This window comes from Saccostrea cucullata, unplaced genomic scaffold, assembly GCF_032062105.1.
Source record: "Saccostrea cucullata isolate Sc308-1 unplaced genomic scaffold, CSIRO_AGI_Scuc_v1 ctg304, whole genome shotgun sequence".
NCBI lineage: Eukaryota > Metazoa > Mollusca > Bivalvia > Ostreida > Ostreidae > Saccostrea > Saccostrea cuccullata.
The window spans coordinates 528219-554605 of record NW_026935438.1 but is presented as its reverse complement, the minus strand read 5'-3'; the positions used below and the strand labels follow the sequence as shown (position 1 = coordinate 554605).

General features: G+C 33.7%; 1 protein-coding gene across 2 annotated transcripts in view; it reads left to right on the top strand.

Moving 5' to 3' along the window:
* The first annotated feature begins 10946 nt into the window (after positions 1-10946).
* Positions 10947-26387, top strand: part of LOC134242840 (uncharacterized) — a 46898-nt gene continuing 31457 nt past the window's right edge. The window contains exons 1-4 of one of the 2 annotated variants that reach the window (XM_062724986.1): positions 10947-11300; positions 15664-15741; positions 18007-18355; positions 22669-22730. In XM_062724986.1, coding sequence (XP_062580970.1) covers positions 15684-15741; positions 18007-18355; positions 22669-22730 — 469 coding nt within the window. In that variant the 5' untranslated portion in view covers positions 10947-11300; positions 15664-15683. The remainder of the gene's footprint in view (positions 11301-15663; positions 15742-18006; positions 18356-22668; positions 22731-26387) is intronic. The other variant, XM_062724985.1, reaches the window with a different exon arrangement.

The window sequence follows — 26387 nt, the reverse complement described above, 5'->3', positions numbered from 1 at the left end:
ATGACAGATCTGATCTTTATTACATAACAAACTACATGTATCATTCCTTGCAATCTCCTTAAACCTTGAACTGTAGGCTGGACTAGCATTTTGAAAGTAAATGGCAGAAATTTCTATTTTTAGTAAACATGGTAACACCGTTCATCGAAATCAAAAACCATATATAGAATCATGTATCTTAGTGTAGTCTACTTGTATGCCAAGTTATATTGAAATCAGGTCAAAACTGTAGGAGGAGTAGCATTTTGAAAGTATTTCAAAGAATTTTCTTTTTTTAAGTAACCACCGCTACACCGTTAATCAAAAAACCGATACACTGTCACAGAATTATGTATCTTAGTGTAGTCTACTTGTGTGACAAGTTATACTGAAATCGGATCAAAACTGTAGGAGGAGTAGCATTTTGAAAGTATGTTAATGGAAATTAAAAATCGATACACCGAACCGTGCATCATAGTGTAATGCACTTGTGTGCCAATTTCTTTTGAAATCAGACTAAAACTATGGCACGCCAAATTCACAAAAATGAGCTAAACATGGTTTCACAATTGATAAACTAGGTTTATCGACTGTAAACTATAGTTTACAAACCGTGAACTATAGTTAACAATTCATTAACTAGAGTTTTCATCTGTAAAACTATACTAAACGGTTGTTAACTATAGTTTACGAATGCTAATCTAAGTTTATTTGTCTGTAATAAAACGTTAACAATAGATTTTGTTTACAATCGTGAACTATAGTTAAGAGTTGTTAATCATAGTTTCACAAATCGTGAAACTATATTTATCAGATCGTTAACTATAGTTAAGAGTTGTAAACCATAGTTTACAAATCGTGAAACTGTATTTATCAGATAATCTATGTTTTGCAATCGCAAATGTTTGTTTTCAGTGTTAAGTATAGTTTACGGTTCTGAAACATAGATTATCGCGTAAACTATGGTTTACAGATGCAAATTATAGATTAACGTTGTAAACTATAGTTTACACTCTGTAAACTATAGTTTACAACTGATAAACCTAGTTTATCGACCGTGAAACTATGTCTAGCTCATTTTTGTGAATTTGGCGTGCCACATTAAACTGTTGGAGGAGTAGCATTTGAAAAATTGTTTACAGACAGACAGCTAGACAGACGGACAGACGACGGCACATTACTATCGCATAAGCTCTTCTGGGTCAATTTCCATGGTCAAGGTCAACGACACAAAACTAATCGTGGCCAGTGAAAGGCCTTGTCACAAGAAATATACAACTGAAGTAATAGATCATAATAAATATGAAATCCTTTAGATATGCCTACGTTAGCAGAAAATTGTGTAAATGAAATACTCAAGAAATGCAGTAATTATTAATTTACCACGTGCTTGATATGTGTTCAATGCACTTTAATGTCTAGTCTAGCAAAATGAAGCTATGAAAACAAAAGATAATGGTGAAATTAAATTCTTACCGTTCAAACCCAGGATAGTAAACATATTGTTTTAATAATTATATAGACATTATTTAAGAATTATAATTGTGTTATTGTTTTTACATGAGTTTGTATTGATGACATTTAGGTGCTAGACTGTTCGCCTTGCCTAAATTCCTAAATCTGTATGCTTATGAAAACAAACTAATTTAGGAGGCTGGGGGTCAATAAATTAACCATCAGATATTACTTAATTTTTAAGATATGATATCTTAAGCTGTAAATTATCATTTGGCAAAGAAAAATTTCATACATTTAAGGAATCACTGTCTAGTTAGGAGAGTATGCCAGGGCATCAACAATAGTGGGAAACATGGCATAATTTGCATAACGGGCGAAGCCCGTTATACTAAAATTATCCCATGTTTCCCACTATTGTTGATGTCCCTGGCATACTCTCCTAACTAGACAGTGATTCCATATATTTTCATTTCATTGTGAAATAATGGTAGATTTAGACTTTAATATTTCCATTTCTAATTTTTTTCTCTGCGATAACTCTTTGAAAGTTTGAAAGTAGACTTAATTTACACGAGGACTTCCATGCCAATTTCAATAGTCCTCGCCCAATGACGTCAAACACCTAGGCAGCCGCACGAGATTTACATGCACATTTTGCCTCCTTAGCGTCAGACATAGAGACAGATGCGCACGAGATTTGCATGCATTTTAGGCCTCCTTAGCTCCTGACCTATCGACCTGCCTAATTTACATTCCGGCAGAATTATCAAGAAATAAACTCCGACAACTTTCAAAGAGTTATCACAGAGAAAAAAATTAGAAATGGAAATATTTTAGTTTTAAAATTTGATAATTTTTGTATATCTTTATATATGGAGCTCTTCTTCTAAAGGAGATCAATATAATCTGAAAATGTCCACGACCACCCAACCCTCTTAATTATGCTAGTATTTTTAAAAAGTATGTTAAACTTTAAGATCTTGTTTCAGGAAATGTTGATGTGAAATATGAAAGCCATATCTCTTTTCATTCACAAATTGTGACCAAGGTTAAGAGTTTTTGTAACAGACTGACAGAGGAATGCGATTCAATGTCCCCTCGCTTTTGCGAAAGCGGGATACAATAAAAGTTATGGCAAAGATAATCTTCTGAATACTGCATCAATCTTCAAGATCAAGGTCATGAGGTCAAATATAATTTAGTCCGAAAGGTCTTGACACAAGTAATGCATACATTAAAAAAACTAACACAATATTTAGTATTTTGAAAAGAAGGTCGAACTTTAGGATAAAGGTCAAGGGGGAAGTCATAATGTATGTTTTTAGGAAAATTCCATAAGAAATACATAATGATTAAGTTTTATGACAGATAAACATACAGAATTTTACCATATGAATTGGTCTTCCGACGCCAAATTGGGGGAAACATATCTCAAAAGCATGTAAAATTACACGTTGTTTTTTCTATTTAAAAAAAGCATGGGATACTTAACCAACTGCAGTTGATGTAAAAAAGAGGCTTGCGTTTCTAATTGACAACATCTTTGTTGGGTAGGGATTCCCATGGGACCAATTGTACCCCGTTATTATTTGCAGAGCTATTTTTGCATTCTGCATTCATATTTTATACGAGAAAAGAAGTAGTTCAAATGTCTTTATCTAATAACATTCCAGCTCATGCATAGTTCAGAGTTCTTTATCTAACAACATTATAGCAAATACATACAACAAATAAGATGACTAGACATATTTATATATTACACAATTCAAATACATAATACTGGACAAAACTGGCTCAGTCACCCATGAAGAATGAAAACTTGCTGAACTGAAGTATCCATATGGTAGAATCTTCCCGATGTATGAGACATCGCCACAACAAAATTGTTTAAACCAGCAAGACAGAGCTGGAAGATCCACGTAGTAGAAATTCCCTAGTATGAGTGTAATGCTACAACGGAAGTTGTAAACTCTGCTATAATAGAATGTTAGCAACAATGGAAGTTTTAGCTGATTATAAATTTGTAATGGGGAAAAATAATGACAATAATAAGGCCGAAAATATGACAATAATTAGGCTAACCATAATTAAACAAATATGTGTACTTCAGATACTGAAACCAGTACGAAATGATGGATTAAACAAGACTTCAGATATTCATGTTTCATCTTCTTGTTTGTCAATAACTTACCTCTTTTTTAAAAAAATATATATATATGTAGAACATGATAATGCGTATCAAATTACTAGTAACTGAGAGATATAACCCCCGTATGCAGGTAATAAGTGCATATTGCTGCATAAGTAGGGGAGGTTGACAATTGTAAAGTTTAAGTCATCACGCTTATCATAAAGTTTGGTCGTTAGATTACCATTAACGTCTTTTTCTATTAAAATGTTGAAATATAAGACACAGATGTGTTAGACTATATGATCTCTTTTATTTCAAGCTCACTGGGATATATCGTATCGAATTTAGAGTGAAATTAATTGTAGCTTAAATAATTTTATTGAAATTTTAAACAAAGTTTATTTCATTTACCTAACTAAGCCCCTCTCCCCTTAAGCTATGGTTATATACCAGTAGAGTTACAGTCTCGCCAGGGACATCCGGTTATATACCAATAAAGGTAGTCTCGCCAGAGACATTCGGTTATATACCAGTAGAGTTACAGTCTCGTCAGAGACATCCGTAATATACCAGTCGAGTTACAGTATCGCCAGAAACATCCGTTATATACCAGTAGAGTAACAGTCTCGCCAGAGACCTATGATTATATACCAGTAGAGTTACAGTCTCGCCAGAAACATCCTTTATATACCAGTAGAGTTACAGTCTCGTCAGAGACATCCGTTATATACCAGTAGAGTTACAGTCTCGCCAGAGACCTATGATTATATACCAGTAGAGTTACTGTCTCGCCAGAGACATTTGGTTATATACCAGCAGAGTTACAGTTCTCGCCAGAAACATCTGTTATATACCAGTAGAATTACATTCTCGTCAGAGACATCCGTTATATACCGGTCGAGTTACAGTATCGCCAGAGACATCCGTTATATACCAGTAGAGTTACTGTCTCGTTAGAGACATCCGGTTATATACCATTAGAGTTACAGTATCGGCAGAGCCATCTAGTTATATACCAGTAGAGTCACAGTCTCAACAGAGTCATCCGGTTATATACCATTAGATTTACAGTCTCGCCATAGACATATAGGGTATTTTCCGGTAGGATTACAATCTACAATCAGAGGTATTTGGTTATATACCAGTAAAGTAGCAGTCTCATCAGAGACATCCGATTATTACCATTAGAGTTACAGTCTCATCAGAGACATGTGGTTATATACCCGTAGAGTTACTGTCTCGTCAGGGATATCAGGTTATATATCAGTAGAGTTACAGTCTCGTCAGAGATATCTGATTATATATCAGTAGAGTTACAGTCTTCAGAGATATCTGATTATATATCAGTAGAGTTACAGTCTCGTAAGATATATCCGATTATATATCAGTAGAGTTACAGTCTCGTCAGAGATATCTGGCTATATACCAGTAGAGTTACAGTCTCGTCGGAGACACCTGGTTATATATCAGTAGAGTTACGGTCTCGTCAGAGACATGTGGTTATATACTAGCTGTACATAGTTGTGTTTCATGCTCTTTTCAAAGAGGTTCACGGATTTTTGTTGATACCATGTAAGACTTTGAATATAAATTTTCCACTGATCCTCAATACAAGTTCTTGATTTCGGTGATTCATGGAAGACACGTCACCCAACCATTTTATAACTGAAACGTAGGCATGAAGTCGTTAATTGTTCTCTTGATAAAAACTTTTATTTGTTAGACATGTTAATTTTTATTTTAAGCAAGCAATTGTCAAAACATCTGCAGCTGATTAAATTTGTGATTTCTGCCAGTGTATCTATTTTTCGACCATTTTGACCCAGTTGAAGCGTTGTGACCCACTTGCCTCTTGTTTCTAACTACTATTCTCCTCATTTTTACCCTGGGTGCACAACTAAAATAACGATAAAAAGAAAGGGGTACAATATTTGGTTCTCATATTATACATGTATATTGTTAAAGTATTTGTGTATTGAATGTTACGTCGTGATCAAATGGTCTTGTCTGCTTTTGAGTGAATTTAATAGACCATGCGTTTGAAATATAGAAAAGAAGTAAAAACAAGTATATGAAACTAGAAAAGAAACTCGTTGCGAGCAACGAGAGGTCTTCCGTCCGATTCTAAAAAACCCCGCAAAATCGAGCTGAAAAGTGATAAAACTTTTTATGGAAACAAAGGGGATTGAACCCTGGTCGCCAGCATGAAAATCCAAAGCTCTTACTGTTACGCTATTGGGACCACATCTCTAAATCTATTTGTATATACTTCTGAAACAGTACATCTGTCTTAGAATAATGAAAGGCGGTCACTATATATAATTTTGCGTCAAACGCCATGAGTAAATCTTCGTGCCTTTTCTTGGAATGTCCCATTAAATAGGTGTGAGAGCTTCAATGGAAATAAAAAAAGAACGTTCTCATAGCTAAAATTTCAAGGTAAAGAAATAATTGTTTTTAACACATTTACAAATTCTATGACGTAAATAGATAAGTAACACTAAATCAGTGAAACTGCAATAACTTTTTACTTTTTAAAATTTCCTGTTTATCCCAATACTGAACTATCCCGATTAGTTAAACTTTCATGAAAAGGTTGAAATGTTTCGCAGAAAAACATGTGTCGCCCTAAGACGGTCAAGGAATCAGATACCATTTATGTTCAATAACTTAAATCATATCTTTGACACAAGAATATTAATATAAACTCAATTCTTCTAAAAAAAAAATGGTTTTCTTATGTTTGTCTTTCCTATTACAAATGTAGTTTAATATGACTCTAGGGTGCATGAGCAAAACAGAGGATACGTTTAATACTTACTACATACATCGATATTGTTTCTTAAAACTATTATTTGTAACTAAGATTTAAGATCTGTTTTTCCGCAAAACAAATGATAGTAGGTATGTATTTCATTTGCACATTTAGTCTTTTCTTTTTCTACTTTGAGAACCAGCCAAAAGCAATTATAGAAGGCGTTTGAGACGACCATGGATTTAAACATAGTTTGACACATAACAACGTAACTACTTCGTGACAATCCCCGTATTCCTTTACATTTCATTTATCCTTATTTACTTTCGTTCAAGCAAACGCTCGGCTGCCTCTGAAAACCCCTATTGCGAAATGCCGGAGTTGACATAGACAGCCGCCATATTGGACCCGCTTCAGATTTTCAAATGTTTATATCTAGCGTTTGAATTTATCAATGTTCAAACAAATTATATAGTAAGCATTATAAGAACGGTTTCTAATAACATTCCAAAAATAAATGAAAAATACTGAAAAACAAAAAAGTTAGAAAATACGGACTTTTTAAATTCGCTTCCGCTAGCGACCGGAAGTACTGACGACACACAAAAAGGTGATTTCACATATCTTAAAGTCATCATCTATCATCTCTAACAAGTTTCCAGTTAATATCTTAGACCATTTTCGTAAAAAAGGGGGGACAAAAATCCATTTTAAAATCAGAAAACTGTCAATAACTTGGAACCGAAGGTGAGTATTCCAAATTTTCCTTCCGATGAACAAAGTTCATATAATGACGCATGATACCTGAAAGTTTCATTGAAAACCACCGAATAGTTTTCGAGAAATCGCCTGCACAAAATTTTGGGGAAAAAAATAAGAATAATAATAATAAGAAACAGTAGAATCACTAGAAGGTCTTCCGCTGAAGACGGAAGACCTTAATGATATAACTTATATGAATGCTGTAAAGATTCAGGGATTTCTATCAAATCAGACTGCACAGATCAATAGGGAGATGTATATAAATCTCATGTAACGAAAGCAGAATAAACAGAGAGTATACCAATTTTCCTTGCTGTAATCAATTTGCGATGAAACATATTTTTAGACAATGTGTGTACTTTTTGTTTATGTAAATTGTTGGCTAGACAACGATCAAGTTTCCAAGTCAACGAAAAAATAATAAACTTTCGAATCTGAAAACGAGGCTCTGAGGGATTTCCCGCCACAAATCACGGAATAATGGCAGACTCTTTCTACTGTTTTGTCAGAAGATACACATGGGACACATAACGGTCAATTTTTGATAGTCATATTTCATCAGATATAGTGCTTGTCAAGTCTTACATAGAGGTTATATTGGTTAGAATATTTTGAGGGCGGGGTCGAAGTCCATAATCTACAGCGCCATTTTGTTAACAATGATTTATGCAGAAGCCTTTTAGAAAAATTTTGCCGTAACAAAGCATGAGCTGCTTAATTTATGATTTCCCTATTTTGTCTAAGAAATGTCGTTCTTAATGCTTTTAGCTCAATATCTATTCAAAGATGGGGTAAATGATACATCTTTTTCTTTTTATATCTTGAAAATAAGAAAATGTATTGGATACACTGTTATATAGTCTGTCCCACGATAATAAAGATATTTTTGAAATAGATAATTACCTGGGATTTTAAACAAAAAATCTCTTTAAGAAAAATTAGAGTGCTGCACCTGATTAATCCCGTTGCTTGACGTCAATAACGTAATGTCATACAGATTCGGGATGCCACAGTTGGATAATCTTTAGAATTATTGACAGAAAGGCCGAAATTTACAAGTAAATTTTTGAAAACTTTAAACGTTTGTCTTGTGAGCTTGTTTCAAGCTGTTTGTATCGAATATGGCTAAAATTGTTTTAAAATGATGAAACTATTATGTTTAAAGACATTTTGCTTTAGGACAGGTCAAAATTGATTTGATGTCTTTAAATTGTAGAAACGCATAGGCAATATTCACTGTAGTTGACTGTTCTTCCCTGAAGAGACTGTAGATTTCATTGTGCTCGTGGATTCATGTATAATTGGGCTTACTGTCATCTATCGTGTATATTACGTTATAATTTTTTCCCATTATTTTGTAAATATTTATCATAAATAAACTTCTTTTAAAGCTATAAAAATAAAATATTATAAATCATGATTATTCTATACAAGTTTTTTTTTAATCTGTGTCTCTACATTTGATACCGCTTGGTGAATATGTACGTGCTTTGAGAGTTTTTTTTTTTTTAAAGAAGTGATTCACTGCAATTTATTTATCTCTACGTATGTACAATTCTTAAAACAAGGTAGATTATTGACAAACAATTTGATGAAACAAGAATATCAGCAGTCTCATTAAACTCTTCATTTCGTTAGTTCTATGGTCAACACAAGGACCTTGTCAGCAAATACAATTTATCTTTGTGTCAAATGCTGACTGACGTTTTTCATACTAATTGTTAGTCCATTGTTTACATACTGAATTGACGACGGATTCTCCGTTAGTTTCCGATCATGACAAGGAGCACACGGCAAGTGTGACTGGTCGACAGGGGATGCTCACTCCTCCATGGCACATGATCCCACCCCTGATGTTTAGGAGGTCCATGTTTGTTTTGCAAGTATTTTGTATTGTTTAATGAACTTTTGAGCTTGAATATTGTTCGTTATCTCCATAAATTTCATTATTCGGACGATTTTGAAGACAGGAAGGCGGCGTCAGGATTAATGAGACGCCACTGTATTTGATGATTTACGTACAAGTATATAACACGCATTTTCTTAAACTGTTGTGAAATTAAACACAAATGTTAAATAAAGTCAGAAATTGTGAAAATTTGGGTAAGCAAGAAATCGTAATGATTGATGTTTACTTAAATACGCATATTCTTTTTATTTTTACTTCTAGATGATATAATTAATAAGTATATTCAACATAATTGTTTCTCTCAACACTGCTGAAGAAAGATGACCATCCGACAAATTCTTACAATTAAGGATATAGTTTGGTTATATGCTTCATAAATTGCATTTTCCATACAAGATAGAAAAGCATGATTTTTTTAATCTCTATGTTTCAACAATTTTATTTTTCATGCAAGTTAGAAAAACGTAATTCTTTAAATCGGTATGCACACTGCTTACTTAATTTGCGAAATCTATTTTGTAAACAGTATTTAGTTCCACAGAATGTTATCTGTTTTGATGTTTTCTCTAAAAAGGCTTTCAAAAACCGAGAATACTGCGCAGGAGATGGAAAAGAAAGCCATATATAGGTCATCAGATGACACCTGAAAAGGAAATGCAGAATCTTGGATACAATTACCCATAACAAGGCATGACAACAGAGGAGCACCGAACGGCAACAGCTGCCATTTCTAGTGTAATACTGGGGCTCTTATCTCCTCGGGATCTCTCGTGGTCTGCACAAACACTTATTTATGTCGTTCCGAAAATTGATGATGATCAAATAAAAGTCGTAACAGAAAATATGTTTTAACCAATTTTGGAGAGAAAAGCTAATGTTGTAGAGTAATTTATACGCCATTTATCTTGTTATGACAGTGATGTAAGGTTTACAAACGAACTTCTTGTTTCTGAGAAATTTTTGGTCTTAGATTCTTTGGTACACGATGAAAGACTCATCATAGATTTTTTTTCTTTTGCAAGTAACGTTTACTAACTTCTTTTCTTGTTAAATTTTCCTGAGAATAATGGTATATTGCTTTTTCCTCGGTACTAACAAAACAAAAGTATTGGTTATTTTTCAGTGTTAGGTTTGGTTAAAACGTTATACTCTAGACATTTCATTTTTAAAAAAAGTGCTACAGTTGAAAAAAAAAAATCCATCACAAGTTATGAAATGTCTCTTTCTGAATCATATCGTGCTTTGCTTAAACTATCAAAGATTTACTGAAAATAAAATGTTTTGAAAGACATAAACTGAGAATCGTGACGAGCACTATACCTCCTTACAATGCTCCTGGTATTTCTTTTCCTACATAAAGTCATTAAACCTTTTACTTTGATTTTTTTCTTCCTGCGAATGAAAAAAAAAATCGGAGACTCGAATCCCCGGCGGAGAGATGCCGCGTAAAAAGTCGATACCATCTCTTCTCTTTTCAGAGAAATATACCCTCCAAAAACATATCAGTAAAGCCCAAACATGTAGCAATTACTCCGATTTCTTTTGCTTAACTCAGATGAACGGATGTCAGTCATTTTGTAACAATTGTCGAAATGTGCACATTATGACCGTTATCTGACGATTAGTCAAACTAAATCAATGTTCTCTTGCCTAATGTGTAACTAATGCAGACAAACTATCCGATGAGAGAAGCGATGAGAAAATTGATTAGATCTATAAACAAATCGACTATCGCTTGCATAAAACATCGCTAATTCTCCTCGGCTGGGATGGTGATGTGAGACTCACAATACGAGAAAATTTAATTTACTATTAAATTGGCCTCACCAACACGCGTATTCTGGACCTCGATTTTGATTGGCTCTCCTTTTTCCTGAAAACCCACCCGTTTTTTGGTTGACCTTCCTTCGATGTAATATTATGTATGCCTTGCCAAACAGTGTAGAAAAAAAATCACGGATTTTTCATCTTTAAAAGTATGTGATTTAATTTATACCATTTCTCAATTAACTTCAGATTTTTGTTTAAACCAGTGTGTCGGAGTCTTAACAGACAGCCATCTAAGAAAAACCTGTCTAATTTCCTGTCAGCTCCAAGATCCTACCTCATCAAATTTTCATGAAAGAAATTACTTTACAATTCCAGCTAAAACATTACTTCCCTTGCAGATTGCCCTTTGAGTGTTGTGCTCCACTTGTATGTTCGGAATACCTCGGTGGTGATAAGGGGCCACCAGGGATCAGCTAAGGCGTCTGACAAACATAAGAATGTGTCTTTATTAGGCATCTAAAAAGTTCCGAAAATCGGTAAGTGGTTTTCTTTTTTTCTGTCCACTCTTGTAACGATTTCTTTGATTCTGTAAATAATCAATCCTTAAAAACTGACGCGAAAGTAGCGTTTTAAATTTCAAAAACTTTTTGAAATTATTGACAAGGATATACAAAATTTGTGCAAGTTGGTACTCCTGTTAAAAGCATGGAGTCCGTAGTTTCCGTTTTACCTCCCGGGGTCGGTGTTTGCCGAGCTGTTTAAGAACCCCCTCCTTTTTTCTCCTATAGATTACTTTAGGATCTGTTGACTTAGCCATTGTCGATACTGTGTCTTCACAAACCCATCCAAACCCTCACATTTAAATGGATGTTACCATTGTGTCAACAGTGTGTGTATAGTACAAATTTCAAAGAAATATGACAATAACAAATTTGACGATAGAAGGAATGTCGATCGTAATTTACAAATATTGTACAAGAAATGAGTCTGCAAAATGAAAGGAAAAAACCATGTCAAATAAATTTCGAGAAGTAAACATAGCATTCAAGGAATTCGAGCAGGTAGGAAATTTTTATTCAAAAAAATTATTTTTTCATGTGAAATTTTTGATAATTTTCTTACCTAATATATTGTGGCCTTAGAAATTTTGATCGTAATTTCGTTAAAAGTCACCATTAAAAATATTCATATCAAGCAAGAGGGAAATATTTCTCTTGCATGGGAAGCTTGAATCCTTTAGAATTATGATACTATGGAAACAGTATAGTATTTTAAACATACAGAAAAAGCGAAATGTCCTCAATGAAGTGAGAAAAATTAACGTGGTTAAATTTTTTGCCCACCAAAAATAATTCCAAATTGGATGAAAATAAAGTCTTCTGTAGAGAGTTTTGTATGCAAAATACTCCAAATACAATCGAAAGAAAGACATAACAGCTGGAAGATTCTGTTAGTTTTATACTGAAAAGTATTTACAATAGATCCTGGTGTGATACATTATTATCATTTTAACTCAGCATTGTTCAATAAAAATTTTAATAAAAATCTTGAGTTTTGATATCGAAAAACATTTTTTTGCGATAAGTGAATTATATAAAATCATGATAAGTATTTAATTTAAAGCTTTTAAGATATATTGATCAGACTCGGTGATCTTTTTCGCATGACATAAAACCCCTGTGGTCTCGCTTTGGTCTATCCCGTGCTATTTCACCAAAGTCTATCAAAGACACATAAATGTTTCACTTGCTAGGCTCTGATCAGTGTACAGGAACACGAATATGACTGGAAATTAAAAGAACAGTACCGTTTCATGTGAACGTTGATCTATAATAGATGAAGCCAACATTTAGTCAATTGTCGGAGTTTTTTCTCAGGCTGAGTACCAAACAACCCCGGGTGGATGCAGATTTACAAGAGAGGAAACAAAAAATGTTTTCATTTGGCGCCATGTCACCTGTTTTTATCCGCTGATAATCCTGGCCATTTCTCTCCCTGTCAGTTACACTGACATGTATCGAACATCGATTCATATTCAGAGGATCTGACACTCGGGACTCCCCACGAACATGTACCATTTCATAATGGACACATGGATTCAGATTTTTTTTGAAAAATATAACTTTTCATGACATCGTATTTGAGAGGATACACAATGAACCCCATTTAAACACACCTACATATGAAGTCTTTTGTATAAGGGATCGCTCTATACAGAGAAAAACCAATACAGTAAGAATGCAATACCATGCTTGTCAATAAAGACATCAGTTGTAGTCTACCGGGTAATCATCAGTCAATTAAAAGCTCATCTTTTTTGACATTGCGAAAATGACATAGCAAACATTTATACAATTTGTCCACGATACAAACTCGGCATAGTTTATTATACCGGAACAGCAAAGAATGTTATCTCGTATCTAACCCGTTAATCTGCACCTGAAACTTCAATCAATTTTAACAAATTAATTCACATTCAGTAACACGGAGTCACTTAATTGGATCGGTATTGTTTATTACTTTGAAAATGATAGTTATGATAGTATAAATTTGCAAACAACCGTAATGCTGCCATTATTAATTCAATATCTTCAAAGAGGAAAAAAAAACGACGGAAACAAAAACTGCACAATAAAATGAAATTCCACAAAAAGATTTTAATTATTTTCAAAGTTGAAAGGGACCCTGACAATTTTATAACATATCACACAAAAAAGAGTTTATTTCGCACAAAAAAAAGAGCATTAGAAGTGATGTATGCTTTGAGCCAGCATTAGAAGTGATGTATGCTTTGAGCCAGCATTAGAAGTGATGTATGCTTTGAGCCAGCATTAGAAGTGATGTATGCTTTGAGCCAGCATTAGATATGCTTTGAGCTAGCATTAGAAGTGATGTATGCTTTGAGCCAGCATTAGAAGTCCTGTATGCTTTGAGCCAGCATTAGAAGTCCTGTATGCTTTGAGCCAGCATTAGAAGTGCTGCATGCTTTGAGCCAGCATTAGAAGTGCTGGATGCTTAGAACCAGCAGTAGAAGTGCTGCATGCTTTGAGCCAGCAGTAGAAGTGATGCTTTCCTCCAGCTTACTTACCTTTACGTGAGGTAATACTGGACACACCGACGCCTCGGGTTGCCTTCATTAATGTTTAATTATGTCTTAGGAATCCAATCTCACCAACTCAAAGTCTGGTGATAAAATATGTAATAACTATGGTGAGGTCTTCAAGGAAAAAGGGCAGAGGCTCACCTTCAAGTCTCTGTTTAGTTACCTCGTGTTACGGTGTCAATTAACGAAAATCCTTATAAAAACTTTCTTTGCTTGATTGTATACGTAATCTTTACTCAACACTACACGAGTTCTTTTATTTACTGACATCCGAGAGGTTAGGTACAGTCACGAATGAAAAAAGATCAAGAATAAATTCATTCTTTCTTTTCTTTACACGAAGTACCATTTAGTCCGACATAATTTGATTTTGCAATGTTCAAGAACTAATTAATTCTTTCTTTTCTTTACATGAAGTACCATTAGGTCCGAAAAATTAACTTTGAAGTATTTAGCCAAAGGAGATGATTCAGTTATAATAATAAAAAAAAATTATCATAAATGAAATTGTCAAGATGTTTGGTTGAAAATTAAAATCATGTATAGGTTTGTAACATTTTTGGTCATTTATTAAGAACAAACTGGAATTATAAAGAGGGTGTTGCAGTTCCTTTGTTATTTTCCCTATATGTGTAGCAGATTTAAAGAAGAATTTTTATGTTGCAGAAACTCATATTAATTTTTTTCAAAATCAACAATATATAATGCACAACGAGAAACAATATTTGGAAGGTGTGTATTGACTTCCAGTTTGCCATTAAATGATGTGAAAATTAGTCTTACGGCAAAATAGATCAGATTTTCCGTTTTTTAAGTAGGGAATCCCCATTGTTCTGAAAAATGCCTCCTTGAAACAAAATAATTTTGATATATACACAAAGAGGCAGGAATTTTCTTCAAAACTGCCATTTCCGATTTTTGTTTCAAAGCGGCACATTTTTGAAAAACGCAAAAATTGAATAAAAATTAGTCTCCAAACGAAATGCAAGATGTATACTTTAAGTAACACTGCAAAACCATCGTGTCTGAAATAGTCTAGTGGATATGCTGGTGGGTTTCCAACTAGTACTTTTACCAGAGAATGGGTTCGAATCATGGTATGGATCATTTTTGCATATTTTTTTCCATATGTAATGGTAGTGCAATGAACTTATATATTTTTTGAAAGAGGCGGGAGGGGGGGGGGGGGGTTGAGGGGGAGAGAATGTCAAGAAGTTAATTGAGTAATAACTAATCTATATACATGTAAAATGTATTAGAAATGCAGGATTAAATTGTTTTCCTTGATATGCTGTGACTTAAAACTAATGCTTTATTAAGTTTTGTGTTGGAATAAAGTTACTGTATTGTTTAAATAATTTATTTTTTTACATGCTGTAGTTATTGCAATTTTGGTCTCTTAGTTAAGATTTGATTTCAAACAAATAAAATGTCTTGGATGTAGCACCAACAGTGTGATTTTGGGACGCAGTTTTATTTCATGAAAAATATTTTCGCACGATATCTACAGTATATCTTCAAAATGCTGCTTTAGCCATTGTGCTTTTTGTTGTTCCAACCTCTTTTGTACAAAATGACGAATTTTTTGATGTATCAAGCAGGAAATACCCGCCGTAAACATAGTCTTCTACGTAGTTGTATCTATATTTAGACATAACGAGGGTATATTAATGTCCTTCTCGATATATAGGGAATAATCGCGAGTTTCTGCAACATCCTCTTTTAAACACTTATATTCCCTCTTGAGGGGCTAGGGAGAGTTATCTAAGAGTGAGTATTTTTCTTTAACTTTTCAGGCGGAATCTTGACATGAACCATGCCTTGTGACGTCGGTCTACCATTGTTAAGTGTCGTTCTCCTTCTCCTGCTTCAAGGTATGGCGATGATACACTTCTCTCTATCAGAAACGGGGTAATAAACCTGTTTATACAACATCGTTTAGTGTTTATCCACTCTTTTATTAATAATCAATGACATATTTATGTTTTTGAGCAATATACCGTGAATTAACTTGCTCATGTTGCTTTTTATCTCTCTTTTGAGAAATTTTAACACTCCTCATTTTAAAAGACAGAAAAGTCCACCTTTTTCCTCCGGTGGAAACTGTTGACCAATCAAAGTTATCTCCAGATTTTTTTAACATTTAGTTGCATTACTAACGATAAAAGAAAGATACATGAAAATAGTTCTGACAAAGACTTGATTATTGATGCGCAAAGCCTGGAATCCTCAAAGGGAAGTGGTATTCGTCGTTACCGGGAAGGAACTTAGCCCTCCACAAACGTGATACGCCTGATGTTGATTTGGTCAGACAAGCAGAAGCCGGCTCTTTACGAGGGGCATTCATTTAGCGCCCGTCCGTCCCGAGTAATCACTGTTAGTTAGACTCTAACTCGATTATATGGACTGGCGTTCTTTCGCCAAGAAGAACACGACCAATCACATTAAAGCAACTATTGTAAAAGTCGTAGATCTAATTTCTTGAATGCCATTTAGCTTAATCGAGTTTTCCTTGTGAGACCATTTCTATGAAATTCGAACGAGCCTGTATTTTTTCTTTGGAATTTCTTAAGTCAATAGATAACCAAGAGACGCCATGTTGGATCAGTCGGTCGTGATTTAGCGGATTGAAGCTGAGTTATATGATCTTTATTCAGTATATATGATACTTATGATAATACACATTACACATTACCTACTAGACAAACGTTGTTCGGTTGTTTTCTTACGATCGGGAATGTTACTTGGTCAAGAACGACAGATGGTCACGCAAGATCTAGATATAATCATGGGGAAACTGTTCCCACGTGGTTTCATACCGTCCCTGTTTGCATCATGCTTATTTCTTACTGAATTATAAAAGGTCAATGTTGTATATACATAAACACATTATTAATTAATTATAGGATGTCACGACTTGCATAATTCGTTAATCATTAAGATCATTAGCGTCTAGGGTGCCTTAATAAGGCAAAACTAACAAACCGTCTTAATATGTTGTATACCAGTCCCGTAGCAGTGGCTTTCGCGATCATTTTGCAATCATGACCTTTGTTGTTGACTTTTATCAATCTCCAGTACTAGCGACCACTCCAACAAAACTTTACCTTAGCTTAAAATCATGAAATCATGAAATCACAAATTGATCATCAGGGCTCTTGAGTGAAATATTTGGAGATGACGAACAGTATTCGAGCTCACAAGTCCATTAAACAATACAAACCAGGCAAAATGCGGACCTCTAAAACATCTGAGGTGGGATCAGGTGCCTTGGAAGAGTAAACATCCCCTTCCTACTGGTCACACCTGCCTTGTGCTCCTTATTATGATCGGGAAAGAATGGAAAATAATGAGACCGTAAAAACCGAGGTCCTGTGTCGCAGTAGGTGCTGACATGAAAAAGATCCCTCCCTGCTCAATGGTCCTAAGTAGGACAGCTCTCCATCCGCAATTGGTGGCGTCTTCATATGCGTGAAAAATCGAGAGGGACGTTAAACAACATACAAGCAGACAAACAAACAAAAACAAAAATGAAGACATGTCACACTCTATATCTTTTATTTCAAGCTCACATTTTTATTTCGTGTAGAAATTACCATTGATAATTGAGTCTAAATTTTCCGATAAAATGAAAACTCTTTAATGCTGTCGAGGGAATTACTAATATCTTACTACAGTCAGTTGTTTGGTAGTTCAAATGTAATAAATAAACAATCTGAAACATTAAGAAAGTAATTAATTGACAAACATACTGTAAAAGGTTTGTTAATTTCGATATTTTAGAAAAATGGTGGGTGGAAACTTTGAGGATCTACTGGTGCCTTTAACAAACGTGTGAAACTTTTGGCAACCATTAGATACTCATCAATTTCGACAATGTTTCCACTTTGTTCACTTAAAAGTATTGAAATATATAAATAGCAATAATGAAAAAGAATAAAAGATGGCTAGAAATAGTGACTATAAATTAATTTAAACTGGACGCTTTTAAAATTAATTCAGTTTGAAAATATTTTGAGTCATTGTTTCCAGAAGTTTAAAGAGAATTTGATAGATGTTAAATGATGAAATTTTAAATCCAAAATTCAAAAGTCCTGATATAAATCATTATATGATGTTTTATGTTTTTTTCCCTTCAGAATGTGAGTCTGAATGTACGTTTCCTAAGTTCCTCATAAGTGCTAGGGACAAGGAAACCGGACTTTTGAAACCATGGAAAACCAAAACGCACTGGTTCCAAATCAGCACCAACCCGCAAATACAACAGCTGAGTGAAATTTACGTCACGGGGTCCGATATGTGGCAGATCCGACAGGAGTTTTACAGGACGTGTGAATCAAAGTCCAGGCGGCTCTCCAATAAAATAACCTCACCAGAGAGGTGTGGCGAGAAAACGTTGTCCTACAATCGGACGTGTCTTACCGTGGACTCGGCAGACAAAGCCACCGGTCTCTACACGTACCGACTCCTGGAACAGCACGTCACAGGGTAAAGCAACGCTTTTTAAAATACTGGTTTATCTATAAAAACAAGGAAATATGAAAGAGAAATTAGGGAAATTTGGAAGTCCCAATTGAAAAAAAAATTATAAAGCAAGAAAAACTGAATTTAAGTAATGATCAGATAGAAATATTTACATATATCTAGTGAATATAAGAAATTTTTAAATGAACTTGCAATAGAGAAATGTTTCATGGGCATAAAAAATTAGTTTCCCCTCTTTAATATTAACAAAATGCATGTATATGTAAAATTACCAAGAAGAAACTGTCATTAGTTTCTCATGGCATTTTTTAATTTTTTTTTTTCAAACTTCATTTTTTATATCCAAAGAACTTTACACACTGGTTTTAAAGAGGTTTTTAAAATAAGTTAAATAACTCTTTTTGTGTTAAGAACAAATCACCATTTTGCATATCTAAAATGTATATTTTCATTCAAAGAGGTCATGGACATAAAAGAAATCATACGCAATTTAAACATTTTCTTAATAAAAAAAATATTCAAGTATGATTTTTGTCCACAATTTACCCAATCAAAATCCCCAGCTATAGTTGCTGCGATAAGTTCTAATTAGTGAATGAATTGCTAGCACCCTCTGATTACTGTGAATTACTGGGAAGATATTTTTGCAATTAGATACTTCCATCTCCTTCCTTTTCACATTCTGTAAGCACAGGAAATTAAATACTGAAGCTAAATAATCAATTTCATTGCAGTCATCCTGACAGGGGTATAAAAGAATTAAATCAGAATATGACAGTAGAGTCCGACTCAATTAAACAAATCCAGGCAGGGCTTTATCTACCACAGAATATATACTACATACACAAGTATTCGTACCTGCTAACCCTTTGCATTCACAGATCAGAAACTGGTCAAATGGTCTGAAGGCATTGGATAAATAAATGGCAGTTACTTTAAATATATTATTATGTACTAAAATTGTTCAAATTTTTTTTTACTCAGCAATCTCTATTCAGAGATGACATCCGGAAAACAAAGAAGAATATATATAAATGGCAGTTACTTTAAATATATTATCATGTAGAAATAAAATATTGCTCAGTTACGTTTTTTGATTTTTTTTACAATGAAGTATTTGTGCTATTTTTGTGGAAAAACTAGCAATTGTGTAAAACACTAAAATGTGTGTACAGACACTGTAACATTATGTCAAATGCATCTGCTCCTGCGTAAGGTGACGTGATTTGCAAATAACGTCATAATAGCCTCACTGACACCTGACCGTAGAAGTAGAATTTTAATTCGCATTAGTTTACTTCGCATTAGCTGTAGTGTGAACGCAATTTATGCCCTGTTCACACGAGAGTAAATGATCTACATGTATTTTACACGACAGCTAATGCGAAGTAAACTAATGCATATTAAATTTTTTCACAGTCAGGGAAAATACATTTGTAAATCAATCTGCAAGATTCATGTAGTGGCTAGAGTCAAATTAACATACTTTCACTCAATTTGTGAACCAAATATAGCATACCTATATATAACTACCAACACGTGTCACTGGCCTTACGCATGCGTCAAAATTTAATTCGAATTAGCTTCGCTTAGCGTTCACACGGAGCTAATGCGAAGTAACTTAATGCGAATTAAATTAATTCGAATTAAACTAATTCGCATTAAATTCTCCGTGTGAACGCTAAGCGAAGCTAATTCGCAGTAAATTTACGTCTAATTCGAATTAAACTCTCCGTGTGAACAGGGCATTAATTCGCATTAGTTTGATTCGCATTAGTTTACTTCGATTTAATTTACTTCGAATTAAACTCGTCGTGTGTACAGGGCATAAAGAAAGATACATCATATCACAGTATATAAGGTTCATATAATATGGACACGATAACGCAGTAAATTAATGCAGTATTCAAGATCAAAAGCCCATTCAACAATACAAAATAGGTTCATGTAGTGGCTACATGTATTCATTGATTTTAGTGATTAAAATACTTTCCCTCAACTTTTGAACCAAATATAGCACAAATACCTATATATAACCACCAACACGTGTCCTGTGACTTAATTCTGGCCTTACGCATGCGTCAAAATTTAATTCGAATTAGCTTCGCTTAGCGTTCACACGGAGCTAATGCGAAGTAATTTAATGCGCAGTAAACTAATTAGAATTAAACTAATTCGCATTAAAATCTCCGTGTGAACGCTAAGCGAAGCTAATTCGCAGTAACTTTACGTTTAATTCGAATTAAACTCTCCGTGTGAACAGGGCATTAATTAGCACTGGCATTTTTCGTCGAACAATATTATGCAGATAAAAAAAAGATATGCCTCTAAGATATATAGAAAAATATGGAGATAACGAACAGTATTCAAGATCAAAAGCCCATTCAACAATACAAAATAGGAAAATAAAAACGTCAGAAAAATTCGTCACATCCGCCGTAATGGTCCTTAATGATCAAAATTACGTTTCATATCAGTTTGTTAATAGCCTAATGGACTAACAATTAGTCTGAAAAACGTCATACAGTATTTGAATCAACGGTAAATTGTATTTGCTGACAAGGTCATTGTACCGACCATAGAACTTACGAAATGATGACTTTGACCGAGACTGCTGATATTCTAGTTTCATCAACTTGTTTGTCAATAATTTTCCTCGTTTTAGAAAATTGTACATATGGCACGCCAAATTCACAAAAATAAGCTAAACATAGTTTCACAGTCAATAAACTAGGTTTATCGGTTGTAAACTATAGTTTACGGAATGTAACGTAAATCTTTATTTTACATCTGTAAACCATAGTTAACGCGATAATTTATGTTTCAGAACCGTAAAGTATACTTTACACTGAAAACAATCATTTGCGATTGCAAAACATAGATTATCTGATAAATACAGTTTCACGATTTGTAAACTATGGTTTACAACTCTTAACTATAGTTAACAATCTGATAAATATAGTTTCACGATTTGTTAAACTATGATTAGCAACTCTTAACTATAGTTCACGATTGTAAATTATAGTACAGACAGATAAACTTAGATTAGCATTCGTAAACTATAGTTAACAACCGTTAAATATACCGGTAGTTTTACAGATGAAAACTATAGTTAACGAATTGTTAACTATAGTTCAAGGTTTGTAAACTATAGTTTACAGTCGATAAACCTAGTTTATCAACTGTGAAACTATGTTAATTTGGCGTGCCATGTGTACATACGTAGAACATGCTCTTGCGTATCGAATCAACTGAGAGATATAAACTCGGTCCGTATGCAGGCGATAAAGATTTATTGCTTCATAAGTAAGGAGGTTGAGGATTGAAAAGTTAAAGTCATCACTTTATCATAGAGCATGGTTGTTAGAATACCATTAATTTCTCTTTCAAGTAAAATTTCCAAATATGATATATAATAATATATAATAATCTTCGTATTTATGGTTATACGTACATGCAATAATATTAAGATAGATCATGAATATGATATTTATATTATTATTGTAATATTATTATACATGACTGTACTTTGTGACGGGGCCTAATCCTCCTCCTCCTGAAATACGTTTTCTACTTTTATAACAGTTATTGTTTATAACTAAGTACATGTACGTGTACTTTTAATATCTGTTTGTCATAAATTTTGTTGAGTTACATTGTAGTTTACTAGTATGACAATAACTATATTTTTAAAAGTTTACGTTCTCTTTATTGTACATGCTTTCCGTTGAAGAATCAATGCATTGAGTTCGGTGAGTCAAATAATGTAGACGAAAGATACGAATGTCTAACGATGGTAAGGGGGTCCAAAAATTACCGACGAACAACCCCATACCTTTATCATAAATCTGATATTAAATGGCAGAAAATGCACTATGAACAATACAAACAGCATATTACAAAAAAGCACAATAATTGTGAGTGAATGATGACTTACAAAACGTAAGAAATAATGAGCATTTCAATGAACTGACTTATTTTGAGTTTAATAAGTTAATAAAGTAATTTTCATTTTTGTATGTAGTTTTCAAAGATATTTCAGGTAATTATCTGTTGAAAAGATATTGAACGAAATATGTAATAACGAATAGTAATGAAGCTCAAAAGTCAATTTAGCAGTACAAATTGCGAGCAGAACAAACATGGCACCCTAAAACACCAGAGATGGTGCCATGAAGGTAAAGTTTCCCAGCCTGCATTATCTTAGAAAAATTCAACATCATCCTAGTAGTTCAGACAAAGGACCCCAGATTTCATTTTCATGATATGGCCTCTTGTTACAGGAGAAATATTCTAAAATCTTATTTTTATTTCAGAACAAAATATGTCTGCATGTCATTCCAGCGACGGAGTGATGGCGTTGTTACAGTAAGGAAGGGTAAGTCTAGATCTATGTTATTGGCATAGCTACATTGTCAAAGATAATTTTCAGGCCATTTATTTGAAAGTTTTAAAGAAGTAGGCCCTTCAATCAAACTTATGTTTGGACCACTAATACAATAATTTGCGTATTTTTATTCTCTTTTACAGACATAAATATTAAAAATATAGTTTTATGGTTAATGCAGCTATTGATTAACAGTTGTAATAATCACAGAAAAGAAATATACATGTACCCCGTGTAAAAAACGCTTATGTGGATTATACATTTCCCCCCAACAACTCGACAGTCGTTATTCCAGCATTAACATGAAATATATGGAGATAAAGAACAGTATTCAAGCTCAAAAGTCCATAAAACAATAGAAAACAGGAGTGGAGGAAACACAGATCTAAAAAAAAAATCAGAGGTGGGATCAGGTGCCATAGAGGAGAGAGCATCCCCTGCCAACCTTGTTCAATAGACAACTATCTCCGATCACCTCACCACCAGCACCATGGACGCACAGTTAGAGTGTTTCATTTTTAAAGTTGCGGGGGCGAATCCACAATGGGACGTCGAAACCGTTTAAAGATAATGTTCTTTTTCTCAAAAGATGCCACCACGAAAAAGATCATTATAACCACGAGTTTTTTAATACAATTAGCAACATTCCACCCGCAAAAGGTTGCAACCGAACATAATTAGAATTTGTCTTGGTGACGTAAAACAAACATCAATTAATTATTGACACGTGCACATACAATAATTGCTACTAAAAGGAATTAATCTCACAAAGGAAACGAAAACTGTTAACCACTTCCTCATTTTGTCTTTATGTAATATACCTTTTATGTTTTGCGGGGATGTTTGACATTATAGATGGCTGTATCTTTGTCTGGGGTGTTATATCCTTTTCCTCACTGAGGAGTAGGCGTTTTTGAGTCATTGTATCTTTTATTGAAAATCTCAAAGTAGCGTACTAGAAATGTTCGTTAATTTTCATCTTTTCTCATGATAAAGCTGTGCATCATTTTGTATAATTTTTAAAGTTAACAATTATTTGAAACTTATGAAATTCAAAGTATATCATTTGAACCGTTTTTTAGCTCGTCGTTGTAAACTTTTCACAATTTCCTTTTCTTTTCCTAAACCATTGAAGAAAATGCAAGCTTTAAAGTAAAGAAACATGTCCGTTTTCAATGGGAAATGGTTAAAAATAGAAGAAAAATTAATGGTATCATTCAAAATCTTTCCAAGAACCACTCTGTTGAAAAGATGAATCTTATATAAAATCTTTATTACATGGATAGATTCAAGCTTGTTCTAATCATGACCTCTAGGGATAGGATTGGGTCAAAAGGGACGATAAAAGTTTTACATAGACATATATGAAATAATTTGAAAATCTCAAGAACAACAAGGCCTTGATTATATGGAATCTTATTCAGAAATAGTAGATTCAGATTTCTTCAAGTCATATAATCATTAGAGTAGAGTAGTGCCACAAGAAGCATTTTACAGAGGAATACTAGTATAAAGAAAAACATCTTAAAAACCTGCTCACGAACCACAAAGCCATGATTAGTATTTATCATATAGAAGAATCATCCTCAGGTATCATATACATATACATTCAAGTGTTCAAATCAAGATTCCCGGGGTAGGGTAGAGTAGAGCCACAATTGGTGATATCAATTTCACACAGAAATGTATAGGAGGAAAATCTTTGAAAATTTTATTCTTAAGAAGAGCAAAACAATGAAAAATCAAATTAATATGGAAGCATCCTCAAGTTGTTCATATCATGACCCCAGAGGTTAGGATGAGCTTCTAACAATTCTACTTAAAAACATATAGGCCTAAGGGAATATCATTGAAAATCTCCTCCTTCAGAATAGCATTCAGAAAATCCTCAGTTAGATTCAGTTAGATTATGGACCCGTTATCATAAAATCCTCAGTTAGATTCAGTTAGGTTATGGGCCCGTTATCATAAAATAAGAATGGACTTAATTAAAATAAGTCGAATTTTCTATTATGAATGAAATATATGGGGATAATGAATAGTACTCAAGCTCACAAGTCAATTTCACAATACAAAATAGGGGCAGAGCTAACACGGACCTTCAAAGCATCGTGTGCTCCTTGTCATGATCGGGAAATAACGGAAAAACCCGTCGACCATTCAGTGTGCATATAATGGCCTAACAATTATTTTGAAAAGTCAGTCTGTATCTGACTTTATGATAAATTGTATTTGCTGACAAGGTCATTGTATCGACCATAGATTTTACGAAACTTGGCTAAATGAGACTGCTGATATTCTTGTTTCAGCAACTTGTTCGTCAATATACTTACATCGTTTTAAAAATTGCTTTTACGTAGAGCATGCATTTGTGTGTCGAATCAACTGAGAGACATAAACCCCGTTTGCAGGTGATGAAGGTATATTGCTGCATAAGTAAGGGAAGTTGTCGATTAAAAAGTTAAAGTCATCTCGTTTGTCATTTTGGTTGTTAGATTACAACTTACAATTCTTTCTAAAGTAAAATATTGAAATATAAAACAGATGTCAGACTTTGTGGTATCTTTTATTTCCAGCTCACCAGATATATCGTATCGACATAGAAATGGAAATAACCATTGTTAATTGACAATAAGTCGTCGATATATCTAGATGTCGAGTTGAAGGCCATAACGAGTGTTTTCTTCTTTTCGCGTATAGGATTTTTGAAAAATTCTGCTTCTAATGAATACAAAAATAGAATATCTTAGATTCTATTTAACAATCATGCTTAAAAACTTGCAGGTTAAAACTCAAGTACAAACACGTATAGAAAATTCCGTTTTGTTTTAAAATTATAATTACTTGAAGTTTACACTTTAGTCTGTTCTCAGGTTATGGTCAAACCAACAATTTTGATAACAAAACAAACTTTTTACCATATGTTTAAATTGGAATGTTATACAAACCTGCAATTTTTTTGGTAACATATGTTATATAAATGACAAGCTGTTCAAAATCAAAATGTTGACTTCAGTTTGTTCTCAGTTTATGTTCTTGGGACCTGGTCTGTTTAAATTAGGTCTTTCGGGAGTAGGATGGGGCCACAAGAAGAAATCAAAGTTTTACATAGGAATGTATAGGACAGCTCTTTGAAAATCTTGTTCTCAAGAACAGCAAAGCAATGATTAATTGTAATCTCATTTACATAGATGCATCTTCAGTTATCAGTCTAATAATGACCCACTTGGATAGTGTGAGAAAATAAGAAGCGATTATAATTTTGCACAACAACAGAGTTGAAAAATTAGACATGCACTAAGAACTTATGACCGTTGTTGTAAAGTCAGGGATCTATATAATATTAGCATCTACTGCAATACGAGACGGTTTCATCCAAAAGACCGATCTCCAGATGAAAATTTTGAAAATCGGCAGACTCGTTTTTTTTGTACGCGTATTTTGTATTCAGTGTTAGTGAAGTGATGCATGACAAGATGCAATTTCATTTCCTTAGCTGCCGAACGTATTTAAATTCTTCGGGAAAATATCATAATATACATGTATCAATATTGTACATGTATTTTGTCATTGTTCTTACTTTGCTATGAACATGATGTACGTTAATATGAAAAGAACCTGAAATTGTGTCTCGATTGTTCTCTTTGA